The sequence below is a fragment of the Aspergillus brunneoviolaceus genome (genome assembly GCF_003184695.1).
Source record: "Aspergillus brunneoviolaceus CBS 621.78 unplaced genomic scaffold BO95scaffold_53, whole genome shotgun sequence".
Taxonomy (NCBI): Eukaryota; Fungi; Ascomycota; class Eurotiomycetes; order Eurotiales; family Aspergillaceae; genus Aspergillus; species Aspergillus brunneoviolaceus.
In genome coordinates, this window is record NW_020290783.1 from 80562 (window position 1) to 101688 (window position 21127).

A 21127-nucleotide genomic window follows, 5' to 3' on the forward strand; every position below is an offset into this window, starting at 1 on the left:
CTTGTACAGTGTACGATGGGGCAATCAACATCTTGATAGACCAGCAAGGCTGAATGTAATCGCAACAATTTATGGTAAGGCGTATGTGTCAACATAGTTCCTTATCACTGGGCACTATATAAAGGATTCTCAGAGATACGCAGGTTAAGATGTTCCACATGCTTTTCTTGATCTGCGACTCTACTCCACCCTAGGGTTCTGAGCTAGCCTTACCGGATCCGGCAAAAAAGTGCGTTGGACTCTCTCGCGTCACCCGCAGCGCGATCAACGTGCACACATTGGGAGTACGAGGTATATTCAGCTGAACGATAACAATTTGCAAGTCAGTATCATCTCGAGATGCTTTCGGGATGCGCGGGCGCCGAAGTGCTCTATGGAATGGCATGACACGGTCACCAATCCTTTTCTTATGACACTATTTAGCGACGCCGGATCTTTGGTTCTATGCCTTGGAAAGCGCTTCTCCGTATTATCAACAACACTCGCAATATGTCTCGCTCAAAAGAGGGCTTCCTATGGACTCCCACCGAAACCACCTCTGGCCTGCCCACGGATGCAGTGCAACCAAGCTCCCCGACCCTCCGCGACCGCTATGACGTGATCGTCATCGGCGCTGGGTTCGCGGGCCTCACCGCAGCCCGCGACCTGAGTCAGAAGCACGGTCTGGCAGTTCTCCTGGTGGAAGCCCGCGATCGCATCGGCGGGCGCACATGGACGGCCCGAGTGCTCGGGGAGGAGATCGAAATGGGAGGCACCTGGGTGCACTGGAATCAGCCGCATCTCTACGCGGAGCTGCATCGGTACGGACTGCACCGGAACCTGAAGACCTCCGCGGGGACCTACGCGTCCCACGAGCAATTGTTCAAGTCGTCAGGCGGTGCGGTGGAGAAGGTTTCCTACGAGCAATATGGGCCGGTACTGGAGCGTGTGGCACAGAGGGTCTTCGCGATCGACGGATTGGACAGTCGGGCCTTGATGCCGTATCCCCACGACCCGCTGCGGGCACCCTCACCGTGGAAGCGGTACGATCATCTCAGTGTTCAGGACCGGTTGGACCAGCTGGCGGACTTGGGTCAATGGGAGAAGGAGTTGTTCGCGTCCAACGTTAGCACGTTCGGCAGTGCCCCGGCGAAGGAGACAGGGTTCACCGACGCACTGCGCTGGTTTGCGCTCGGGGGTCACAGCATGGCGGGAGTGTTCGAGCTGGCAGGGATTTACAAGCTGGGTCGGGGCGGGATGACCTCCCTTGCTCGGGCGATTCTCAGCGAGTATGCCGGGGACATTAGTTTTAGCACGGTTGTCGCCGAAGTGAACCATGTGGTGGATGGTGTTGAGGTGCGCACGAAGGATGGACGGAAGTTCCGAGCTGGCGCGGTCATCTCAACGATCCCACTGTAAGTCCTCTCGTCACGTATGTTCCGGCAGTGTAAATGCAGTTGCTAACGCACAGCCAGGAACTGTCTCGGCGACATCCGATTTAACCCTCCCCTCTCACCCCTTCGTCAAACCGCCGTGAGCCAAGGCCACATCAACCGCGGCGCAAAGATCCACTTCAAGCTACGTGAAACGCTGCCCGGCTGGTTCTGGACGGCCAATGACGCCAGCGACTCGGAGTTCGTCTTTGCGTTCTCGGACCACAACGGCACCCAGCCTTCGGGACCATCGGGCACCTGGTGCATAGGCTTCGGGTACAATGGGCATTTGACCCAGAAGACCGATAGTGAGTACATCGTGCAGAGGTTCAAGCGGGATATCAAGCCCGATGTCACTGTTGAAGCGTACGCGACCCATGACTGGATGAACGACCCGTATTCCAAGGGCGTGTGGGCCTGCTGGGGCCCCAACAGTGCATCGGCCCATCTGCAAGAGCTTCAGAAACCGCACGGTCGCATTCTTTTCGCAAGCGCGGACTGGGCGGATGGTTGGCGGGGCTTTGTCGATGGAGCCATCGAGCGAGGTCAGGTAGCTGTTCGAGATACTGTGCGGCTGTTGAAGGATATTTCCACGGTGTCTGCCAAACTGTAACTGAAGATGCCGTCGCGAATTTGGACTTTGTCTTGAGGTAAAGCCTGCTTTGTTACCTGATTGGTGTGTAACAAATTATCTGCCACAAAACACAAGGCTAAAGGGCAATGAAGGTCAGATTAGCAGCATAGAAGATAAAATGAGATAAAGTACTAGGCTTACCACCACACCTCAAACTTATTGAGTAGGAATGAATTCTGTCGTCCTTAACGTTCGTGATGTATTGCCTCGGGGCTCTACATCAGGCCCGGAGAGACATGAAGCAAATTAGAAATTGGTCGGCAAAGACAGATCTAAGAAGTCATCGAAGGCAAGATCTAGGTCGGTCATGTCACCTATCGCCCAATCGTGGTCTCCGGTATAGTATACAACGGGATCTTGTGCCACGGGCGCATAAGTCGCGTTCATCGACATACTTTCTTCGTCTCCAGTCGCGGCAGGAGCCGCTCGCGTACGCTTATTCCGAGTCGCTTGTGGAGACTGCACGGCAGGCCCATGCACATCGAGTTCATCCCCGTACAAGCCTGGATCACTCTCGTGGATTTGCTGGAGAGCTTTGCGGCCCAACCGGGCCATCGCTTCGGCAGAGTACCACGAGACACTCAAGCCCTCAAGAAGTGAACAACACGCGTCGATGTCGGTTGCAGCTCGTTTTCGATGGGTGATAAGATTGCTGGACCGGTATTGGCGATAGGACACGCTCATGGACAATGCGACTGCATACGATACGATCGGCAAAGGAGGCAAGTCCTCGGAACACTCTCTCGCCACGATGGATTGAACGCGAATGGCTGCGAGACCTCGTTGATTGCGTGCAAAGTTGTGCGATTCGGAGCTCGCGTTGTCCATCGTTCGGTGAAAGACAATTGCGACTGCTTGGTAATAGAGCTCCAAAAGTTCTGCACAAAGACAAACCCCGTCAGTCTCTCCCTACCGCGACAGTACCTACATCGCTCCATTCGGGATAAGAAGAAAACATCGCTTACCCAAGGAGGCAAAGCCAAGTTCCTCGCCGGAAGGGCCCACTATTTCCTCGAAGCTGGGAAATGGTTTCTCTGCCCTATGCTCGTGGTTGGTTCCGGGTCGGTAGAATAAGATAGCCTCGGACAAGAGTTCCGAGATCCTGAACCAGACGTCAAAGGCGGTTGTAGGGGTTTCGGGGGCATTCATTGCGCTGCACGGCCTCTCTATACTAATATCATGGTCGTTGATCAGGGCCGGGCGACCAAACATCGATGCAAGAAGCTTGTCCAGGGTCCATAGACTCCAGAAGAGCTTGATATGTACAAAGTCGGCATCGCCCGGTCGCTTGAGGTGCATACCCACGGTTTGTGCTTGATGAATGGCCTGTGAGAGATGCATCGACGCAATTTCCGATCCTTCGGAGTTCTCACAGTGCAAGGCCATCAATGCAAGCACTCGAATCCGGGTCACACGATCCCGCTCGAGCCCTTCGGTCAGCGCATCGTCGAGTCCTTGGTAGACTTCCGTACAGAACACTCGAGGCGACACCACGGCGGCATTCTCGGTCAAGTAAAGATGCGGAGCAGCAGCTCTTGCCTTGGCTGCAACTAGACAAATTGCTCGCTCCAAGAAAGGGGAGGAGATAGCTATGCGTGGATCGACGATGGGCAGGATGTGGTTGACCTGGGAGAAATAGATGCCGAAGAGTGGAAGACGGGTGGATGAAGGCAGTGGGCTACAGGCCTTCCGTGCAGACTCGAACCGTCGACGAATTAAAGTGTCCAACACATGAGGCGGATACACTTCCCCTGCGGGATACGTTGGCGCTGGGTTGCTCATGTCATCGGTAGCATTCCTCGATGGATCTCCTCCACTTTCAACGCCAGAGGCAGGAATCCAGAGTCCCACTCGGTCGCGTAGAAGGGTAGAATTCGTACCCCCTGCCAGTCTTTCTCGAATCTCAGCCTCCGGATTCATCTCACCAACAAAACGAGCTGGCAGAATGGCATCTGGTGTTGTCGAAGCCCGAGACTGAGGCTGGGGTCGCGTTGCGGTGGGGCTGGGTCCGGCCTGTCTTCGACGCATGCGACTGGAATTTGGCTGCGTACCCGCATGCTGACAGCGTTTCTTCGATCGGCAGAGAGAATGTGTCAGTGCTCCCATGCTTTCGCAAGATGCCGCGGCTTCAGTGAGCGGCTACACACCTTTTTCCGCTGGCAAAGGTCGCAGGCCCTCAACGCTCTCTTTCGAGAGCGGGTCTGTGGGGAGTCGGCTAGCCAGGTCACCTCCATTTTGATCTGGAGGGAGTGAGGAATAGGGGACTTTGATCGGCAAGAGGGGGGGGCTATGAAGCATGCTAGAGGCTTGTCAATGCTTGTCAATGCTTGCCAATGCTTGCCAATGCTTGCCAATGCATTGTGACTAGTTGAGTTACTCACGGCTTGATGATGAGAGCGAGCAGTGAAAAAGGCGCAGGCGCGGGAGGCGGCAGCCGAGCGGGAAGACTTCCTCAAGGGGAATAGCCGCTCTGCGGGCCGCCATTCGGCGGGAAGGTTTCCTAAATGGGTAATCAAGGTGGGGTACACGCAGGGCGAATCTATCAGTTGCAAATCCGAGAAACAAGGGTTAAAGGAACGAAAGTTATTGCTTACTGCTCGGGATAGACGTACAATCAGTACAATTTAACGCCCTTCATCCTTGAACAATGATGTCGAACCACGGCTGTAATCTACACTTCGAATTGGAGTATGTCCTCTAACCTGCTACGAGCCCTTGTATGAAACAGTGTTTAACTTGTCAATTGGCATAGCGTAAATGCCCATAGGGTCTTTCTGCCGGCAGAAGGCAGCCTCATCTCGAAGAGTCCTCATATCACGGGCAAGTTGGTCTTGAGTCTAGCGCAGCCTATGCGGATAGGATCGATCGACGTTCAACTGCGGGGAATCATGAAGCGACGGTACGTGTTAAAGCAGCCTAGCTCACATTTTGTCACCGAAGATCAGGCTGATGCATTAGCATCCCCAGATGGGGCAGCTTCGAGAGGTCCCAGGCGTTGACCCAGAGCTGCACCGAGTCGGTTATCTTCCAGCGCAGTTGGCAGCTGATGCGGACAACCGTCTTCCGATCCCGCATCTATGCCCCGGGCAGACATGAGATACCTTTGAGCCTTGCGCTCAGATCAGGAGAGCATATGCGAGAGTCCGTGGACGGCGTGGAAGGCTATTCAATCTCGTATCTGCTGATTGGACGCGTGACGAGGAAATTTGCGAGCGATCTGACATGCCACAAGAACATCAAGGTGTATCGCACCCATGCGCCGAGTGAGTGGTACTCTTTTGCTACTGCACATGTGGGTTTCTCTTCATTTTGGACGGACGGAGACAAGCAGCCCCTGACCCTGCTATTTCACAGACTTTGGACAACGAGTGGCCGGGCAAAATTCGATATTCCATTAGCATTCCTGCCACTCAGATGCCCTTTGGATCGGATCTATGCCCTCGGATACAAATCTCCCCATTGACCGAGGGTCTTCAGGTTGAAAGCATTACAATCGAAGTCGTTGAGACTCACCACTTTGCGCCAAAACCATCTTTCGACGGCGGATTTCTGAAACGCATTGATCGCTCGCGCGTAGTATGTGGAAAGGAGTTCTCGTCTACGAAAGACCGGGATATTTCAACCCAGGAGATCGAGGGCGGATATGAAGTTGCACCGCTCGTCGCTTTGCCGACATCGATTTACGACTGCGCCCAGGCGGTGCAATCCTCCCACTTCGATATCACCCACAACGTGGTCGTCATCATCCGAATCATCAACATGGACAGACACGTGTCATCGGTAAGTGCATTGGACCTTGATGGTGCAGAACTTTACGCTTAACTCCAGCGGTCAGGTCCGTGCCTTGATACCCGTTGTAATCTTCATGCATAATGTGGATACCATCCAGCTCAAGGCATCATCCCTCTATTCCAGACACATCATTCCTCCGGTGTATGGCAAGCACCAAGAGGACCCATTGATCGCTGAAAGAGAAAGCATGGAAGACCAGTCACGGGTATGCTCACCTGTAATATCGAGATGTTCTTCGCCATGTGGGCACATGCCACTAGACTCTGGATGGGTCGACATTGAAGAGCTGAGCAGGACACCGAGTTATACCTCTGCTATCGACAGAGTAATATCACTGCAAGGACCTTTACCACCTCCATACGTATGAAGGCCGACTGAACCAGAAAATTTGAAATTTCAAATTCGAGGTAGAACTTGCCATAAGCCAAAGCTTTTCTTTATTGTAGATGGTCTAACAGGTGGTCGGTTGAGACCTATGTTAAAACTCAGTGGCGGATTTCAATGAAAATGATTATGTACTCAAGAGGGCTTTCATATACGCAGGCAATTTGCGCTGTCTAGATATTTTCCGAACTCTCTAGATACAGACGGAAAGGGTAGGTTCTTATACCAGTGACTACAAAAGATCATGAAAGGTCAGACACACATCCCCAGACCCGGCCGGAGCCTCGAACCCAACAAAGCGATGATCCCTAACCACCCAATCCGCCCCAGCCTCCTTCAACTGCTGCACCGTGTGCGTAGTCGTCACAGCCAACACCTTGCATCCCGCTGCTTTGCCGGCGACAATTCCTGCAGGAGCGTCTTCCATCACCAGAACTTCTCCTTCCCCAGAACGATGTTGAAGCAATTGCTTCTTGGCCGTACGATACCCCTCAGGGTCCGGCTTGCCCATCTTGACATCCTCGGCGGTCGTGGCCTTCATTACCCGCGGGAGTTGAAGGATAGTCAACCAAGCATCCAGCAATGCCTTGCTGCCCGAAGTCACGATGGCATGCGGGATGGAATAGCGGTTGAGTTGCTCCAGTAGCCGCCGGGCTCCCGCAATCTCCACCGCAGGCGTGGAGGAGAGAAGCGGGATTCTGGCCTCCATGGCGCTCACATCTGGGGGTACGTTAGTGCTATGACTACCACGACGGACGGGAACAAGACAAAGCGGAAGAGGGGGACGCTCAGACATACATTCCCAGTTTGCTTTAGTGGGGTCCAGTTCTTTGAGCACATCAATGCTTCGCCTACCATGAGAGACACGGAGGATGTCGCGATAGTCCAGCCCCAATTCGGCGGCGACTCTAGACACGTTCAGTATGATGGGGGTAGTGAAGGAGGTGGGTGTTGTTCGCTACTGGTCATGTACCAGCGAGGAGCCACGGTGTGGCAGGCATACCTTTTCCAGTTTTCCACGATTGCTTCGCATCAATATCAGCCACATATTCACCCGTGGGGAGATTCGTCACGCCTACCTTCGGTCGAATCAATGATTGTTCCATCAAAGTCTAGAAGAACCCCGGCAAATGCATGCCGCTCGCTTGGACCGGCTGGCTGGAAAGACTGGGCCATGATGTAATTTCAGCCAAGTTGCGAGTTTAGTCACGTTTGGATGCTTGGAAAATGCAGGAGAGCAGGAATTGATTTATAAGTGATGGGTCGAGTGGCGCCGCTCAGGGCTGGCGGGCGGCAGGTTACCGCATTGGGAAACCCACCCGCCTGCTTCCCAGGCAGATAATCGCAGGCTTATGATGTATAAGAGCCCCTGTGAATCTTGCACAATACTTAGACAGAAACATAAACAAGGCGACAATCAACTTGGTTTGAAGCCAATTCCCAACAACATGCATACTTCACAAGTCCAGACCGCGAGCCTCCGTCCGGCTCTGCGCATCCTCTCCAAACCCAGAGCACATCGCCAGCTGGCCACTTCGACCCAGACCCCTCGCAAAGAAGGCGACATCTCCTCAGTGTTTGTCTCCCTCTCCGGAGTCAAAGAGCACGCACTGCCACCTAGATTCGCCGATCAGAAGCGGCGTCTGATTGCTGGACACAAAGATCAGGTGAAACAAAGCTGGGATCGACTCCTGTGCCGGTTGCGTGATGAAGTGGGACTCATCGCCAGAAGGGGCTCGGACATTATCCCCTCCATCAACTTCAAAGACATCCACGCTGCACCGTCAGAGTTCCAGGACGAGCTCCGTAAGCGTGGTGTTGCGGTGGTGCGGGGTGTGATTCCTGAGAGCGAGGCCCGCGCCTACAAGGAGGAGATTGAGGCGTACGTGCGCGCCAATCCTCAGACTCGAGGTATGACAAGCTCCCTTGAGATAAAAATTGAAGAGTCGCCTTCTCGCTGACATGATCCACCCGTAGCATTCCCTTCTCAGGATCCGCAGGTATTTGAACTATACTGGTCTCAGCCTCAGATGCGTGCTCGTCTGCATCCCCACATGCTGCAGACCCAGCAATTCCTCATGAGCTTCTGGCACTCGCGCGCGGAAGATGCCCTCATCTCCCCCACCCACCCCTTGACGTATGCCGACCGCCTGCGCATTCGCCAGCCAGGTGATGCCGGTTTCGCCCTGGGACCTCATGTGGACGGCGGCAGCGTTGAGCGCTGGGAAGACCACGGATACGGATTGGGACGGGTCTACCAACGTATCTGGGAGGGTCAGTGGGAAGAGTATGACCCCTGGGAAGCCAGCTGCCGAGTGCCAGCAGTGGCGGACCTGTATGACGGGGCCGGGGCGTGTTCCATGTTCCGGATGTTCCAGGGCTGGTTGAGCATGTCACACACAGGTCCCCGGGAGGGCACGCTTCTCGTCAACCCTCTGCTGTCCATGGCCACCACATACTACCTGTTGCGACCGTTCTTTGAGCCGATCTCGTCTCCTCCGGCCGGAGACTGCTCGCGGCTGGCCCTGGATACCTACCTCGACCCGACAAACTGGCGTTTTGAGGAGTCGATGTCCAGCAAAGTGGAGGGCGCCACGCCGGGCTACGCGCAGGAACTGAACGATATCTTGCACCCTCACTTGTACTTGGAGAAAACCATGGTGCATATGCCGAAGATTGCCCCGGGCGATTATGTCGCGTGGCACTGTGATAGTACGTCCCTTCATGTCGATATCTCTGCGTGATTTTGCTGACTAGAATCAGCCATCCATTCCGTCGATAAGATCCACCAAGGTCGCGGAGACAGCAGTGTTCTGTACATTCCTGCTTGCCCTGTGACCGAGGCCAATGCGCAGTATGTTCGTCGCCAGAGGGAAGACTTCCTCAACGGTGTGCCACCGCCCGACTTCCCGGGAGGCAAGGGCGAAAGTGAACACATTGGACGCACAACACAGGCAGACCTAGCTCGGTATACTAATAAGCAGGGACTGAGATCTCTGGGACTGGAGAAGTGGAACACTGGAGAGAGGGATCTGAAGCAGGGACAGCGCGCTGTATTGAAAAGGGCCGATGAAATCATGGGTTTCTAAGGTAGACACCTTTAACTAGCATTAGATGTGACCTATTCCATCCAAACATATGTACAAATATAGGCCTTAAGAATCCTTGCCATTTCATCCAGACATTTAATTGAACAACAACCCCCCATTAGCGTTGACAACACTCCCCGTAACCCACCGACTGCCCTCTTCGACGAGGAACGCCACCACCTGGGCAATATCATCGACGTCCGCCACCCTCGGGGCAGCAGGGGTACTCTTGACCACCCTTTCCCAATCCTGCCGCACCTCCACATCCTCAATGCTTCGCTGCCACAATTCCGTATCCACCGGGCCAGGACTCACACAATTGACGGTCGCATTATACTTATGGCCCAGCTCCGTGGCCAACGACCTCGTCAGACTCTCGATCGCCCCCTTGGCAGCCACGTACGCCGCGCACCCCGGATGGCCGTCGCGCGCATAGCTGCTGGAGAAGTTGACGACGCGGGGCGCTTTGCCAAAGTACGGGGTAGCCTCTTTGATGAGGAAGACCGGAAAGCGGAGATTCGTGGCCAGCTGCGCCTCCCACGCCGCGTGGGACATCTCTTCGAAGGCGTAGTCGTCCCTGGCGCCCGCATTGTTGACGATGATGTCGATGGTGCCGCCCCAGCGCTCCACGGCGGCGCGGACGATGCGCCGGGGCGCGTCGATGTCACTGCCCTCGGCCTGCACGGCGAATGCGTCTACTCCGTGTCGCTGGATGAGGGCGCAGACGACTTCCTCGGCTTGCGCGTGGGCGCTCTGGTAGGTGAGGAGGATGTTGGCGCCGCGGTGGGCGAGTTCGTGGGCAATGCCGCGGCCGATGCCGCGGGAGGCGCCGGTGATGATGGCGTTTTTGCCTTGGAGGGACTTGTCGGTCATTCTGGGTGGGGAGTCAGTCAGGGTAACGAAGTAGTGGGGAAGATAGTGGGTAGGCGAGAGACTTTTATCTTAATGATCCAGGGCTACTCCGGGAAAGCACTGAGGGGTAGCGGGGATGGCCCGCGGCGGATAGACTAACCCTTGCAGTTACACCCCACTAATCACTAATACTAATTACATGATAGTGCATACATCATGATGCTTGGCAGCCAGCTGCGCATGTATTTCTGCTCACTGTAAAGAGAAGAAAACCACATAAAATGTGGTGCAAAGTATCACCCAAACCGGAGGCCATGGTGAGATGACTGCTGTCAGACCCCAGGGTATTCCCACAGTCGCAGGGAGGTTCTCGAATGGGCAATTCCAAGCCATAGCAGCGCGTTTATCAGGTCGATGTTTAGAGTACAAGATCAGGTCTGCACTTTCATACGGAATGAACACCACGCTAAGTTCAAACTGGGGACTGCAATCGATTGCATAGTCCAGTGAGGTCAATTTAGGCATCCGGCGGGCGGCATGACCGAGAGAGATGAGGACTCGCTGGAAATGTTCAGTATCCAAGAGTTCACGGTTTCCGTTTCCCCTTTCCACGTCCCGAATGATGCCCGACCAGTCCTCTATTGCATCGAGCTCCTTTTGTCGCTCGGGGAGGTGAAGAGTAACCCATCTGCCTATGAATGACGGTGAGATGTGGATTGTTGCCATGTTGGAGGAATGCTTACCGGTGGGGAGAACTGGCGGCACACAGAGGTTGAGAACCTCAAGATGTGGCCAGTGAAGCGACAGGCTTTCCGGTAAGGGATTCCCTTGTTCATCAAGGGGGAACAGAACGTCAGCTGCAAGCGATACCTCATCCAGGTTTAACCGTCTGAGATTGATGCTGAGGTTGCGAAGGTTGAGAGACAGCATGTCGTGATCGCATCCCAGAAGATTCAGCCCAGGCATCGACCACTTCCAAGGGTACTCGAATGAACTTAAAGTTCCAAGTCTCTGAGAGTCGGTGGAAGTGAGTTTATTCCCTCGGCAAGTGCTGGTATGGAAATCATTAGAAGGCAGAACCTCTCAATACCCCAATCTTGTAGCAAAGGTACTCACCCCGACGACGAGCTTGGATATAGTTCAAATGATCTGGCTTGACATGCTCTTGCATGTTCAGCCGCTGTCCAGACATGGTGGAGCAGTTTCGGGCGATTTGCATGGCCGCGCTTACCCAAATCTCAGAAAGGAAATCGAACTCAGAGTTGTCTGAGAATCGAAGTTGGTCCATACATGGGACAACTGGGAGCGTAGGTGGGTCACTGTGACCGAACGATGCCCGATAAAAAGGAACAGCCAGTATCCATTCGTCTGGGAAGCTCCAGGGAACCGGTCCGGTAAATGTACAATCGTATGTATTTGGCTCGAGCGTCTCTTCCCGACCTGAGATCAATAGTTGCAGTGTGAGGCGAAGACCTGGGTCCCAGTCACTAAGCGTCCTGAAGAGGGCGATGATACCGGACTGGAATGCACGGTCGTTGTCTCTTTGTACTTCGTTATCGGTGGTATAATCTTCCAGTTGGATTGTCCTCCAGTCATATAGCTGGTGTGGAACAACAAGATAACATACAGTGTGTCGAATCCAAGCTCTTCAGGAAGCTCCTGGTGCTGATGTGATCCGATCAAAGTTCGCTAGGGAAAGCGCGCGACCTGGGCTAAAATCCTCAAGGTCATCGGAGGTGTAGAGGTGCACTTTGCGGTAGAGCAACGGCTCGAATGCTGCTTGCCAGCGGCGACTGACAGTCACACACGGAGTGAGGGGGCGCCCGTACTCTCGAGAAATGTTGCTATCTGGATGAGTAGCTCCAGTGGTAGCGTAGCAGCCATCTTCAGTTAGTCGATCTTGATGAACCTGAGCGCCCTTTCAAGTGTGATTAAAATGAAGACCGGACCTGAGGCCGAACTCAAGTTCGTGTGGGCCGTTGAGCTGAGACGAAATGAAGTGAGACTAAAAGAAAAGCGAGGATCTTGACGGTGACAGAGAAGGTGAAGGTGAGGGTGAAGGCAACAGCCACCAGACTGACGTCCAGGAGAAACTGTCCAGACCTCGAGAGCCAGGCTGCTCACCGCCCGCCACGCTTTTTGATAGTTCCTCGCTCAGATAGCCTCATCTAGCTGAACTCTTCGATCATCTTCATCAATCCGACAAGCAGTATCTGCTAGCTGCTCTGCATGGGCGCATCCAAGACCATGAGTCACTAAGCTCACTGAATTCGTATGATGAATTGACCAAAATCCATCTTTACTGTGATCGTAAGTTGATTGTGACAACTGGCCGATTTTGTGATCAACATCAAGGAAAGTATATTGTGCCGATTGACCTTGGCTTCAAGAAAGCTAAATTTCACCCAACAATAATATTCTGCAGGGTTTCCTCCTATTCCGAAAAGAGAACTCCCTTATCGACACGGATCCACTCTCGAATTATACTCACCACGCGTTGGCTGGGGGTCGGTGAGGCAAGGTTGCCTTGAATGTAGCTGTTGTCTATTGTTCTGATTCAAACACTAACTCTTATAGGACTTCATCAAAGAAAGACACAAGTTCAAGTGCATGTTGCGAATGAGTGTCTGTGTCTGGGCTGCCCCCCCCCCCCAAGCTCTTTTATTTCTTTGTTTGACTATACAATTATTCATCTCTCTCTTTGAACTCCTGAATGCTATTATGAATTCCAGCTGTGAAATTGCACGGTCTCTTGTAGAGAACTTTGGTGTAGACCATTGGATAAATGCGACGACTGAACCATTACAACCAAAGTCAACTAACTTATCTCTGGTGACATACGATAGGAAGATAACTTATGCTTGTTGTGTGGCATGGGTGAGACTCAGCAAATACAGAAACATAACTTCTAAGTCTGTGACCTATCTCAGCAAAAGACAATATGGCCGAGCGGTCTAAGGCGATAGACTAGAAATCTATTCTCTTCGGAGGCGTCGGTTCAAATCCGACTGTTGTCGTTTTTTGTTTCTTTTTTTGCTGGCCCCCCTAACTCTACCCGGCTATCTCTACATGACTCCAGTAATTCTAGAAGTTTTGGCTGTAGCATGGGTGAGCAGTGTTGCGAACAAAGAGATGCGAATGAAACTAACATTTCCCTCACACACTTGATGAACCCCATTACACACAGGTAAGATCTCTAAACGTCCGCTAGCATATCTATTGCCTTGGATACGCGCATCTGACAGGGTCTGCTGTCTCCTTTCTTCATCTTTTCTGTCTTTCCGTCAGCTTTCTGGTCTCCCTTTGTCATTGACCAGTCCTCGGGGGATAAATACGTCTGTATAGATCCATGTTCAGATGAAGTTTTTCAGAGATCATCAATCATCAAGTTCAAAGTCTGACTCGACTGTATCATTGGGTCAGAGTAATAAGCTCTGTCTTCCAGTCAGATCTGCTATGGAGGGCACACACACCTCAGTGATCCCGACACGTCAGTAAGAACTTCATCACCCAGGGGGGCAATTTGCATTGCGGTGACAGTGCTGGTCCCCCTTCATCCTCCGCCACCTTATCATCGATCTCTACGACAAGACAGTTCCAAGCCAATGCAACACGGAAGCACCCGGGCCGCCGCGAGCTGGGACCAAAAGGGTCGCATTTGATTTGACTTTCAGCACGTCTCACAGAAACTAAGGAGCGGGAAACGTGGCGAATGATATTTTCTCCGATTTGTAGTTTGCTGGTTCTTGGCCACCCGCAAGTCACAAGTCGTCTGCCGTTGAAGCTTCTCAATTCAAATAAGCGTAGTCCGTCACAGGCACTGCATCGAGAGCAATTAGACATATCCTCAGGGCAACGCTCGTGTAGTAATTATACCATCTAACATTTACCAATGGCTTGGTACGTGATGTATACATTCTCTGGCGAGCAACGTCAATACTTCCTGCTCAGAGGAGTTTGCGCCTCGGCAATGCTTGTACTGTATAGCTAGGAACTTGATGAGGCCTGTAGTCAGATGTCTCCTTCTGGCATGATGGCAGGCGAAATGAAGAAAAGAAAAAGAGGAAAACCACTTCTTCGTCCCCAATCTTCCACCTCTCACCCTAGGGAGTGAGTGCTAAACTTCCGCGGTAGAGAGAACGAATTTTGGAAGAATAGACCATTCTTCATATCTCGGGTCCTGGCAGAGCCCCTGGTCAGCCATGGGTTACATTGGATGTCAAAACAGGATTGGCTGGTGTAACTATGTCTTGAGGGACAAAAGCTTCAGCGAAGGCACATGCGCATGGAGTCCCGCGTGATCTCAATTTTCTATTTCATAGGCATATCTTTAGCTTCAGATACAGGCGAGATCGCTGCCAGATGCTTCCTGCAACTCGCTGGATATGGAATTATGGTTATTATGGCCTGGCTTCATCGAGCACGATGGCAGGACATCTTGCAGAACTAAAGGGCATGGACAAGATAGGATCCGGTCTAGCGACTGCAGAGGATGACCATATGTTCTAAGCGTTTAAAATACTTTCATGTGTTCCTATTGAGTGAATCGAGGATGTGGAAGAGAAGGGATAATTCCTGACTCGGCCCAGCTCCGTCCATCTTGATCTTCTGCTTCAAGTCGTGACAATTGAGATGTGGGCCTCTATCATGGTTGCAGTTTCGCTTTCTTTGTGCGTGCTCGCTCTTCCAATACAGCTATCCAACAGCTTGAATCTTGAGGCTATAGACCCGAATATCTTACGTTTGACCTCACGGGCCAGTTACGTGAACTCAATTGACGCGGTGGCTGACAACATCCGCCTAGCTGCTCGAGCTGGACAAGCCAACTATCTGGAGACTGCAACGCGGCTTGTCGAGACCATCGTCCCCGGGGCAGCCTTTCGCATGATCGATGACCACTACATCGGTGAGAACGACGTGGCGCATGTCCACTTTCGACAAACTGTCCATGACATGGACATTGATAATGCCGACTTCAATGTCAATGTGGGTGTTGCGATTTGCCTTTCGTGCTGTATATGATTCATAATACACCGATCTATATAGATCGGAAAAGATGGGACAGTCTTTTCGTACGGGAACTCGTTCTATACTGGAAAGATTCCCCAAGGCGACCCTCTTCTCACACAGGATGTCATCGATCCAGTGACAGCCCTTGACCGTGCATCTAAAGCACTGAGCCTGCCACTTTCCCTGGACAATTTGAAGTGCGAGAGAGTTCAGGGGACAAATAATCATGTATTCCAGGGCACGTCGGGGGCCATCACTGAGCCCAAAGCAAGATTAGTCTTTTTAGTCAAGTCCGATGAGAGTCTCGCTCTGACTTGGAGAGTGGAGGCGCACATGGACTCGAATTGGTACTTGGCATACGTGGATGCAGGCGCCAATGCGACACTCCATGGTGTCGTGGACTATGCTTCTTCTGCTACCTACGAGGTTTAGTGGGTAGCAAAAATTATGATTCTCATTCCACAGAAACACATCAGCTAATGTTCTCGCAGTGAATGGGGGTTGAATGATCCAACGGAGGGGGTACGCACGATTGTCACCGACCCGTGGGACAAAACCGCCTCTCCCTTCACATGGCAAGGGGATGGCAACACCATCTACACCACTACGCGAGGAAACAACGGGATTGCCCAGTCCAATCCTTCTGGTCTGGCACCATACATGGACAACTATCGGCCCAGCAGCCCAGCCTCCAAGTTCGAGTACGCCTACTCACCGACCATGTCCCCTCCGGATGCGTACGTCAACGCATCCATCACCCAGTTACTCTACACAGCGAACACCTACCACGACCTCCTCTACACGCTGGGATTCACCGAGAAAGCCGGCAACTTCCAATGGAACAACAGCGACCGGGGCGGCCGCGAGACCGACTACGTGATCCTGAACGCGCAGGACGGGCTGTCGTACAACAACGCGTACTTCAAGGCTCCTCCCGACGGCGAGCCAGGCCACATGCGCATCAACATCTTCACGCACTCGGATCCGCCGCGCGACGCCGACTTCGATGCGGGGATGGTCATCCACGAGTACACGCATGGCTTGTCGACGCGACTGACGGGCGGCCCGGCCAACTCGGGGTGCCTGTCGGCCTTCGAAGCCGGCGGCATGGGCGAAGGGTGGAGCGACTTCATGGCCACCGCGGTGCGTTTGAAGCCCCACGACACACGCACCACCGACTACGCCTTCGGTGGCTGGGCGTCCAACGCCTCGGGGCAGGGGTCGCGTCTCTACCCTTACTCAACCTCGCTGACCACCAACCCGCTCACCTACGCCAGCGTGAACGGGATGCTCATGCTCCATGACGCAGGGTCGGTGTGGGCGAGCGTACTGTACGAGATTCTGTGGAATCTAATCGATCGATACGGTAAGAACGATGGCCTCAAGCCGACCTTCCGCGACAAGGTGCCCACGGACGGGAGGTATCTTGCTATGAAACTGGTGATGGATGCGATGGCGCTGTGAGTAATCGTCTTCTTCGCTCTTCCTGGCCTTGGTCAACAATTAATGCAAGTCTACTAGACAACCTTGCAATCCAACATTTCTTCAAGCCCGGGACGCCATTCTAGATGCCGATAGGGCGCTCACAAAGGGGGTCAATCAGTGTGCCATCTGGAAGGGCTTTGCCAAGCGGGGCTTGGGCCAAGGGGCTGAGACCAAGGGGTCAGTTCGTTTGGACAGCAACATCGTCCCCGTTGGGGTGTGCTGATCCTCACAATGGAGGGGTAGGGAAGATCATATGCCGCACTTAATCTATGATTCTGAGCACCCTTGTTACCATTATGTATGATTTGTCACGAAGTAGCAGTTCTTCCAAGCTTTCGCAATTGAATTAGCCTCTCGATAACACACGGTTCCCGACATCACTCTTCCAGATTCCAAGCAGACAAAACACATCAAGACCATCCACAATCCTTTATTCCAATGAACAGGTATCGACAGCGTAGACTGTATACCTGGAATAGATGTTAACCAGGCTCCATTGTAAGCGACCTTCCCAGCATAACCTGTGGATGAACAGAGACCCAAGACCTAGTGCCCTCGAACCACTTTCACTCCAGCTCACCGGCCCATGAAAGCAGTCTATTTCGTAGGTGGGTAGTAAGGCTTGAGGCGGAACTGGTTCGTCTGGTCCTCAATACCGGGGTTGGCGACGCATTGGTTGGTCTGGTGCAGGCGGAACCGGTATCCGGTACTATATGCCAGGGGTGGGATAAATATCAGAACTTGCGTCATGTAGCTTCCCAATGAGAAGGGTTACAACAGTAGGACATGTAAACGTACACTTGGGTAACCGGCTGGGAGACAGGGTGCGTTGGGATGCGAAAGCTTCCGTCCCCGGCGCGCAGCTGGCCGGAGAGCAGGTAGCATTCCGAGTACCCGCCTTGATCGTAGTGGGAGATAGCCACCCAGACGGGCTTGTCTCTCTCGTTTCTGTGCCAACATATCTTAGTATCCGTGATCACGGTCTCTGTGGCCCATCTAAAGAAGAAACATACTCGTCATAAGTCCATTGGACTACGTAGTTGCTGTCTAGATCTAGGGGATTGGCCTCGGTGCCGGGCACGTCGCTCAGCTTCATGGCGGCGGAGGCAGCAGCGAACACCGCAAGCGCGATAAGAGAGAAGCGCATTCTGAGAGTGGTGATTGAATTTGGAATGAATTCTGGGGACTAAGAATGGGAATTTCTGATTCCAGGTGGTGATTGAAAGAGATTTTGCGGATACAGTGGGAGGGTTATATAGCCATCGAACTCTGTCGTGAGTATGATAGCAGCGATTCTCGTGCTATATTTACTCATCATCCTGGCTGACCGTTACGAATGTCGGTAGTATCGTGGTGTCCGAGGTCACGTCCAATAAAGAATAGACGTATTCAAAATATGCCGGCGGGATTTAAGAGTCTCGTCCTCGGCAAAGACCGTTGTCTTCGGAATAGGGCTATTTTGACTAACTCGGTATCACTGTACATCATCAGGTACATTAATCGAAGTCGTACGTGTGGGTATATGGGGTTATTTACTGGGACATGTTTCAGGGCTCATCCTGTGGGACTTGTCCGTCCAACTCTAAGATTGATATCACTGTGTCCCAAATGCCCAATTCTACATGCTGATCGTGCTCGCGCAGAGTCACCAGAGCGTAGGGGTCATCTGAGAGGTACTGTTACGCTGTCGGTGCGATTCGGATTGGAGGAGCGAGATATCTTATGATGTCGAACTCCATAGGCTGTCAAGCAAGCCCAGCAATCATGCGGGGAAAGAGCTCGACCAATTTGCAATCACCCGGATATCAACGGTCACCGACACATCCGACATTTCTTTTCTTTCCGATTACCTCCTGCTTCTTAACCGGTGTCAATATTGCGCTGAGGTAAATCCACTCCATAATAGACAATTGAGATAGACAGGAGAGCATCAAGGTGCTTTAATGCAGGCTTTCGTCATTGTTTTCGCATCTCAAGCGCAAAGACGGTCTACCTTGGTCATGTCACTATGTACATTGGAAGGTCCAAGGATCATAAAGGCTCACAGCTCCCGACTGAGTGGAAAGGGTATGTGTTACTCTGCCGCTTACCGACACTAAGCCAGGACGCCCATCTATCGTGGCATCTGACATGGAATTGTGATTGTAGTGCCGCGAAATAAAGACTCAAGCACAATTAAGAGCACTTTGTATCTATATTCTAAGACTGTGTTTACCACATAGGTACAGCAAAAGTGAAAATACTACGTAGGTTGTAGACCAGCCATGCTTCACCACTTACTCCATGACCTTTTATGGGCCATCCACTATGTTCACTCCTAGTCTGCCAGGCTTGATTCTACAAGCACCATAGCATAGATGACTCAGAGGAAAAGGTCAAAGGAACAGTGGTGCGGTTACCTATTGTTATTTTTTGTAGTTCCTATCATTCTTTGAGCCACCACAATGAGAAACCAATCGATCTAGCAATAATACCACTGTGTGCGTGAAGGGCCCTAAACAAAGCCATTGTCTCGGGGTATAAGGTATGAGGTACAGTACAAGGTACAGTACAAGTAAAAACACAAAGAGCGCTCGCCACCACCTTTATTGGAGATATAGGTCTCATTCACCTGTCCCAACATTGGAGAAGGTAAAGTTATGACATCTTTACCAAGGCTCTTACCGTGAAAAGAACCATCACCCACTACTTATAGCCCTCGTAATTGGTAGAGGAAAGTAATTCCGCAGCCTTCTCAAAATCTATTCATGCAAAATGTCCCAACCAACGACTGCCATGCTACCCCAGCTTCCCAACGAGCTCCATCTGCATTATGCCAGTTACCTCAATGGGCAATCCATATTCCGACTCAGCAAGACTTGCAAAGCCCTGAGGGCTGTATTCCGGGATGAGGCCCAGAGGATCATCAAGCACGTCGAAGCGGATGCCCTAACGTACGACCACTACTGGGACGGGGTCAGGGTCCCGGAGGACCATCCCGACATCTTTGTGCATGTCCGAGATCATCAGAATGCGTGCACCCTTACGTATGAGTACGGCATCGGTACTGGCAGCGACTGGGAAGACGCGGTGAGAGAGGGGAATGGCGAGGAGATCCAACGGTTTCTGGAAGCCGGACTTATGCCGACCGTGCGGTCGCGCGGCCTTCGCGGGCCGTTGCTGCACGGGGTCATTAAATGCCAGAAAGCCTTCAGGGAAGACATCACCACTCTGCGCCTCTTGCTCGAGGTCGGCGCCCGGCCCAACGCCCTCGACTATAACGGTCGCACCGCGCTGGATGCTGGGCGGACCTTCGACCCGAGTCCCGCGTATGCGGCATGGCTGGAGCTGATTCTTGTGTATGGAGGGAAGGCAAGGGAGCTTCACGTGCTTGCGATGTTATACAGGGCGGGGAGTGTCCATGGAAATCACGATGGCAATGGCAATGGTCTTGAACATGGCTCGAGGCTAGTCCGCAAGGCGATCGCCAACGGTACGAACGTGGTCCGCGCGGTGGGTCCTGCCTTCGGGAATCTTCTACGAGACGAACCTTGGTTACGGGATTGGCAAAAGCATAGGAGTTCAGCACCGAACAGGTGTGCGATCTGGTAGGCCTCGTGCCCGAACTTCTGGATCTGGTCGATGGGCGGGGTCAGACCGCGATGGACGATATAATGAAGGACCGGCCCGCGGTGGCGCGGTCTCTAGAACAGACCAAACACCCCGGCATTGAGAAAGTGCGAGACACATGGATCACTAGGCAAGGAGGCAAGCGCTATTGTCGAATTCTCAACGCGCCGGAGCTGTGGGAGTACTTGGAGAGCCTGGAAGCCATAGAGCCGGATCTTCAGAGTCTGCAGGAGGAAGCGGTTCAATTGTCGTTTGATGACATCATGAAGTACCACCCAGCAGTCGCGCTTTACATGGAGGTGATCGATCATCCTCGGATTGACGACCTGGCCAACACATGGATCATGGAGCGAGGGCGTGAGATCTATCAGGAGGCGCTCGACGGCCATGATCCGGCTTGTGTTGCTTGATTTGGGTAATCCGGTTATGTAATATGTAATATAAGGCACTTAGTTATCGGGCTGCTTCATGTATTGATAATTCAGCTAGTTCCAACCACCAAGAAAATCAAGAACACGTTCCAGCACCTTACCTCAGAGACCTCATATTGCTGAGAATATTCCCAGAAGGTCTCAGCTGGTCCCTAAGCCGGTTAAAATAACTGACTCCAACCCTAACTCCTTCATGTGGTCATGCCATGTCTGGCCATTTGTACAGTACCAACCAAGCAAAAGATAGAAGCTTCTTGGTACATCTGTTCGAGAAAATACACATCTTGCATTCATACTCAATGAGAGTAGTCAAGTAACAACCTTTTGTGAGGTTTTGCATGTCCTGAGCAACCTTTCACTATGTCTAGTTCTTCCGGTTGATTGAAGATGTCATGAACACCTTTGTTCTCTGCCCCCAAAAGAGAATCT

The 21127-nt window shown here is 52.6% G+C and overlaps 10 protein-coding genes and 1 non-coding gene across 11 annotated transcripts; 6 read left to right on the top strand and 5 right to left on the bottom strand.

The window, feature by feature from the left end:
• Positions 1-128: 128 nt before the first annotated feature.
• On the top strand, positions 129-2025 carry BO95DRAFT_516327 (flavin-containing amine oxidase; the record flags this gene model as incomplete). Its single annotated transcript, XM_025591814.1, has 2 exons — positions 129-1394; positions 1455-2025. The coding sequence occupies exons 1-2, from the start codon at positions 445-447 to the stop codon at positions 2023-2025; spliced, it is 1521 nt and encodes a 506-aa protein (XP_025439981.1). The 5' UTR covers positions 129-444.
• Positions 2026-2292: 267 nt separating this feature from the next.
• BO95DRAFT_465850 (Zn(II)2Cys6 transcription factor) lies at positions 2293-4280 on the bottom strand (the record flags this gene model as incomplete). The annotated part of the gene is made up of 3 exons (XM_025589165.1): positions 2293-2924; positions 3012-4116; positions 4194-4280. The coding sequence occupies 3 exons, from the start codon at positions 4278-4280 to the stop codon at positions 2293-2295; spliced, it is 1824 nt and encodes a 607-aa protein (XP_025439982.1).
• A 416-nt stretch (positions 4281-4696) lies between these two features.
• On the top strand, positions 4697-6128 carry BO95DRAFT_465851 (arrestin C-terminal domain-containing protein; the record flags this gene model as incomplete). The annotated part of the gene is made up of 6 exons (XM_025589166.1): positions 4697-4734; positions 4814-4945; positions 5014-5338; positions 5401-5826; positions 5882-6043; positions 6099-6128. The coding sequence occupies 6 exons, from the start codon at positions 4697-4699 to the stop codon at positions 6126-6128; spliced, it is 1113 nt and encodes a 370-aa protein (XP_025439983.1).
• A 326-nt stretch (positions 6129-6454) lies between these two features.
• Positions 6455-7398, bottom strand: BO95DRAFT_501666 (2-deoxyglucose-6-phosphate phosphatase; the record flags this gene model as incomplete). Its single annotated transcript, XM_025591015.1, has 4 exons — positions 6455-6942; positions 7021-7130; positions 7226-7247; positions 7302-7398. The coding sequence occupies 4 exons, from the start codon at positions 7396-7398 to the stop codon at positions 6455-6457; spliced, it is 717 nt and encodes a 238-aa protein (XP_025439984.1).
• Positions 7399-7670: 272 nt separating this feature from the next.
• Positions 7671-9311, top strand: BO95DRAFT_454983 (DUF1479 domain-containing protein; the record flags this gene model as incomplete). The annotated part of the gene is made up of 4 exons (XM_025588294.1): positions 7671-7704; positions 7738-8133; positions 8200-8934; positions 8980-9311. 4 exons carry the CDS (start codon positions 7671-7673, stop codon positions 9309-9311), a joined length of 1497 nt encoding a protein of 498 aa, XP_025439985.1.
• On the bottom strand, positions 9301-10205 carry BO95DRAFT_445062 (SDR family NAD(P)-dependent oxidoreductase). The gene has a single exon (XM_025587050.1). The coding sequence runs from the start codon at positions 10182-10184 to the stop codon at positions 9408-9410; it is 777 nt and encodes a 258-aa protein (XP_025439986.1). The 5' UTR covers positions 10185-10205; the 3' UTR covers positions 9301-9407.
• Positions 10206-10415: 210 nt separating this feature from the next.
• Positions 10416-12047, bottom strand: BO95DRAFT_483949 (uncharacterized protein; the record flags this gene model as incomplete). Its single annotated transcript, XM_025590318.1, has 5 exons — positions 10416-11203; positions 11280-11343; positions 11395-11749; positions 11791-11828; positions 11970-12047. 5 exons carry the CDS (start codon positions 12045-12047, stop codon positions 10416-10418), a joined length of 1323 nt encoding a protein of 440 aa, XP_025439987.1.
• A 1051-nt stretch (positions 12048-13098) lies between these two features.
• BO95DRAFT_t221 lies at positions 13099-13180 on the top strand. Its single transcript has one exon. It is a non-coding gene; the product is annotated as a tRNA-Ser (tRNA).
• A 1630-nt stretch (positions 13181-14810) lies between these two features.
• BO95DRAFT_368513 (extracellular metalloproteinase) lies at positions 14811-16881 on the top strand (the record flags this gene model as incomplete). Its single annotated transcript, XM_025582833.1, has 4 exons — positions 14811-15149; positions 15210-15604; positions 15665-16633; positions 16695-16881. 4 exons carry the CDS (start codon positions 14811-14813, stop codon positions 16879-16881), a joined length of 1890 nt encoding a protein of 629 aa, XP_025439988.1.
• Positions 16882-17255: 374 nt separating this feature from the next.
• BO95DRAFT_433915 (uncharacterized protein) lies at positions 17256-17805 on the bottom strand (the record flags this gene model as incomplete). The annotated part of the gene is made up of 3 exons (XM_025585117.1): positions 17256-17367; positions 17457-17606; positions 17639-17805. 3 exons carry the CDS (start codon positions 17803-17805, stop codon positions 17256-17258), a joined length of 429 nt encoding a protein of 142 aa, XP_025439989.1.
• A 1607-nt stretch (positions 17806-19412) lies between these two features.
• On the top strand, positions 19413-20677 carry BO95DRAFT_465857 (uncharacterized protein; the record flags this gene model as incomplete). Its single annotated transcript, XM_025589167.1, has 2 exons — positions 19413-20150; positions 20216-20677. 2 exons carry the CDS (start codon positions 19413-19415, stop codon positions 20675-20677), a joined length of 1200 nt encoding a protein of 399 aa, XP_025439990.1.
• Positions 20678-21127: the final 450 nt, after the last annotated feature.

What these genes read in the sequence shown, in the direction of transcription:
- BO95DRAFT_445062 (XM_025587050.1), bottom strand. Translation starts at nt 10,184, where the DNA reads ATGACCGACAAGTCCCTCCAAGGCAAAAACGCCATCATCACCGGCGCC.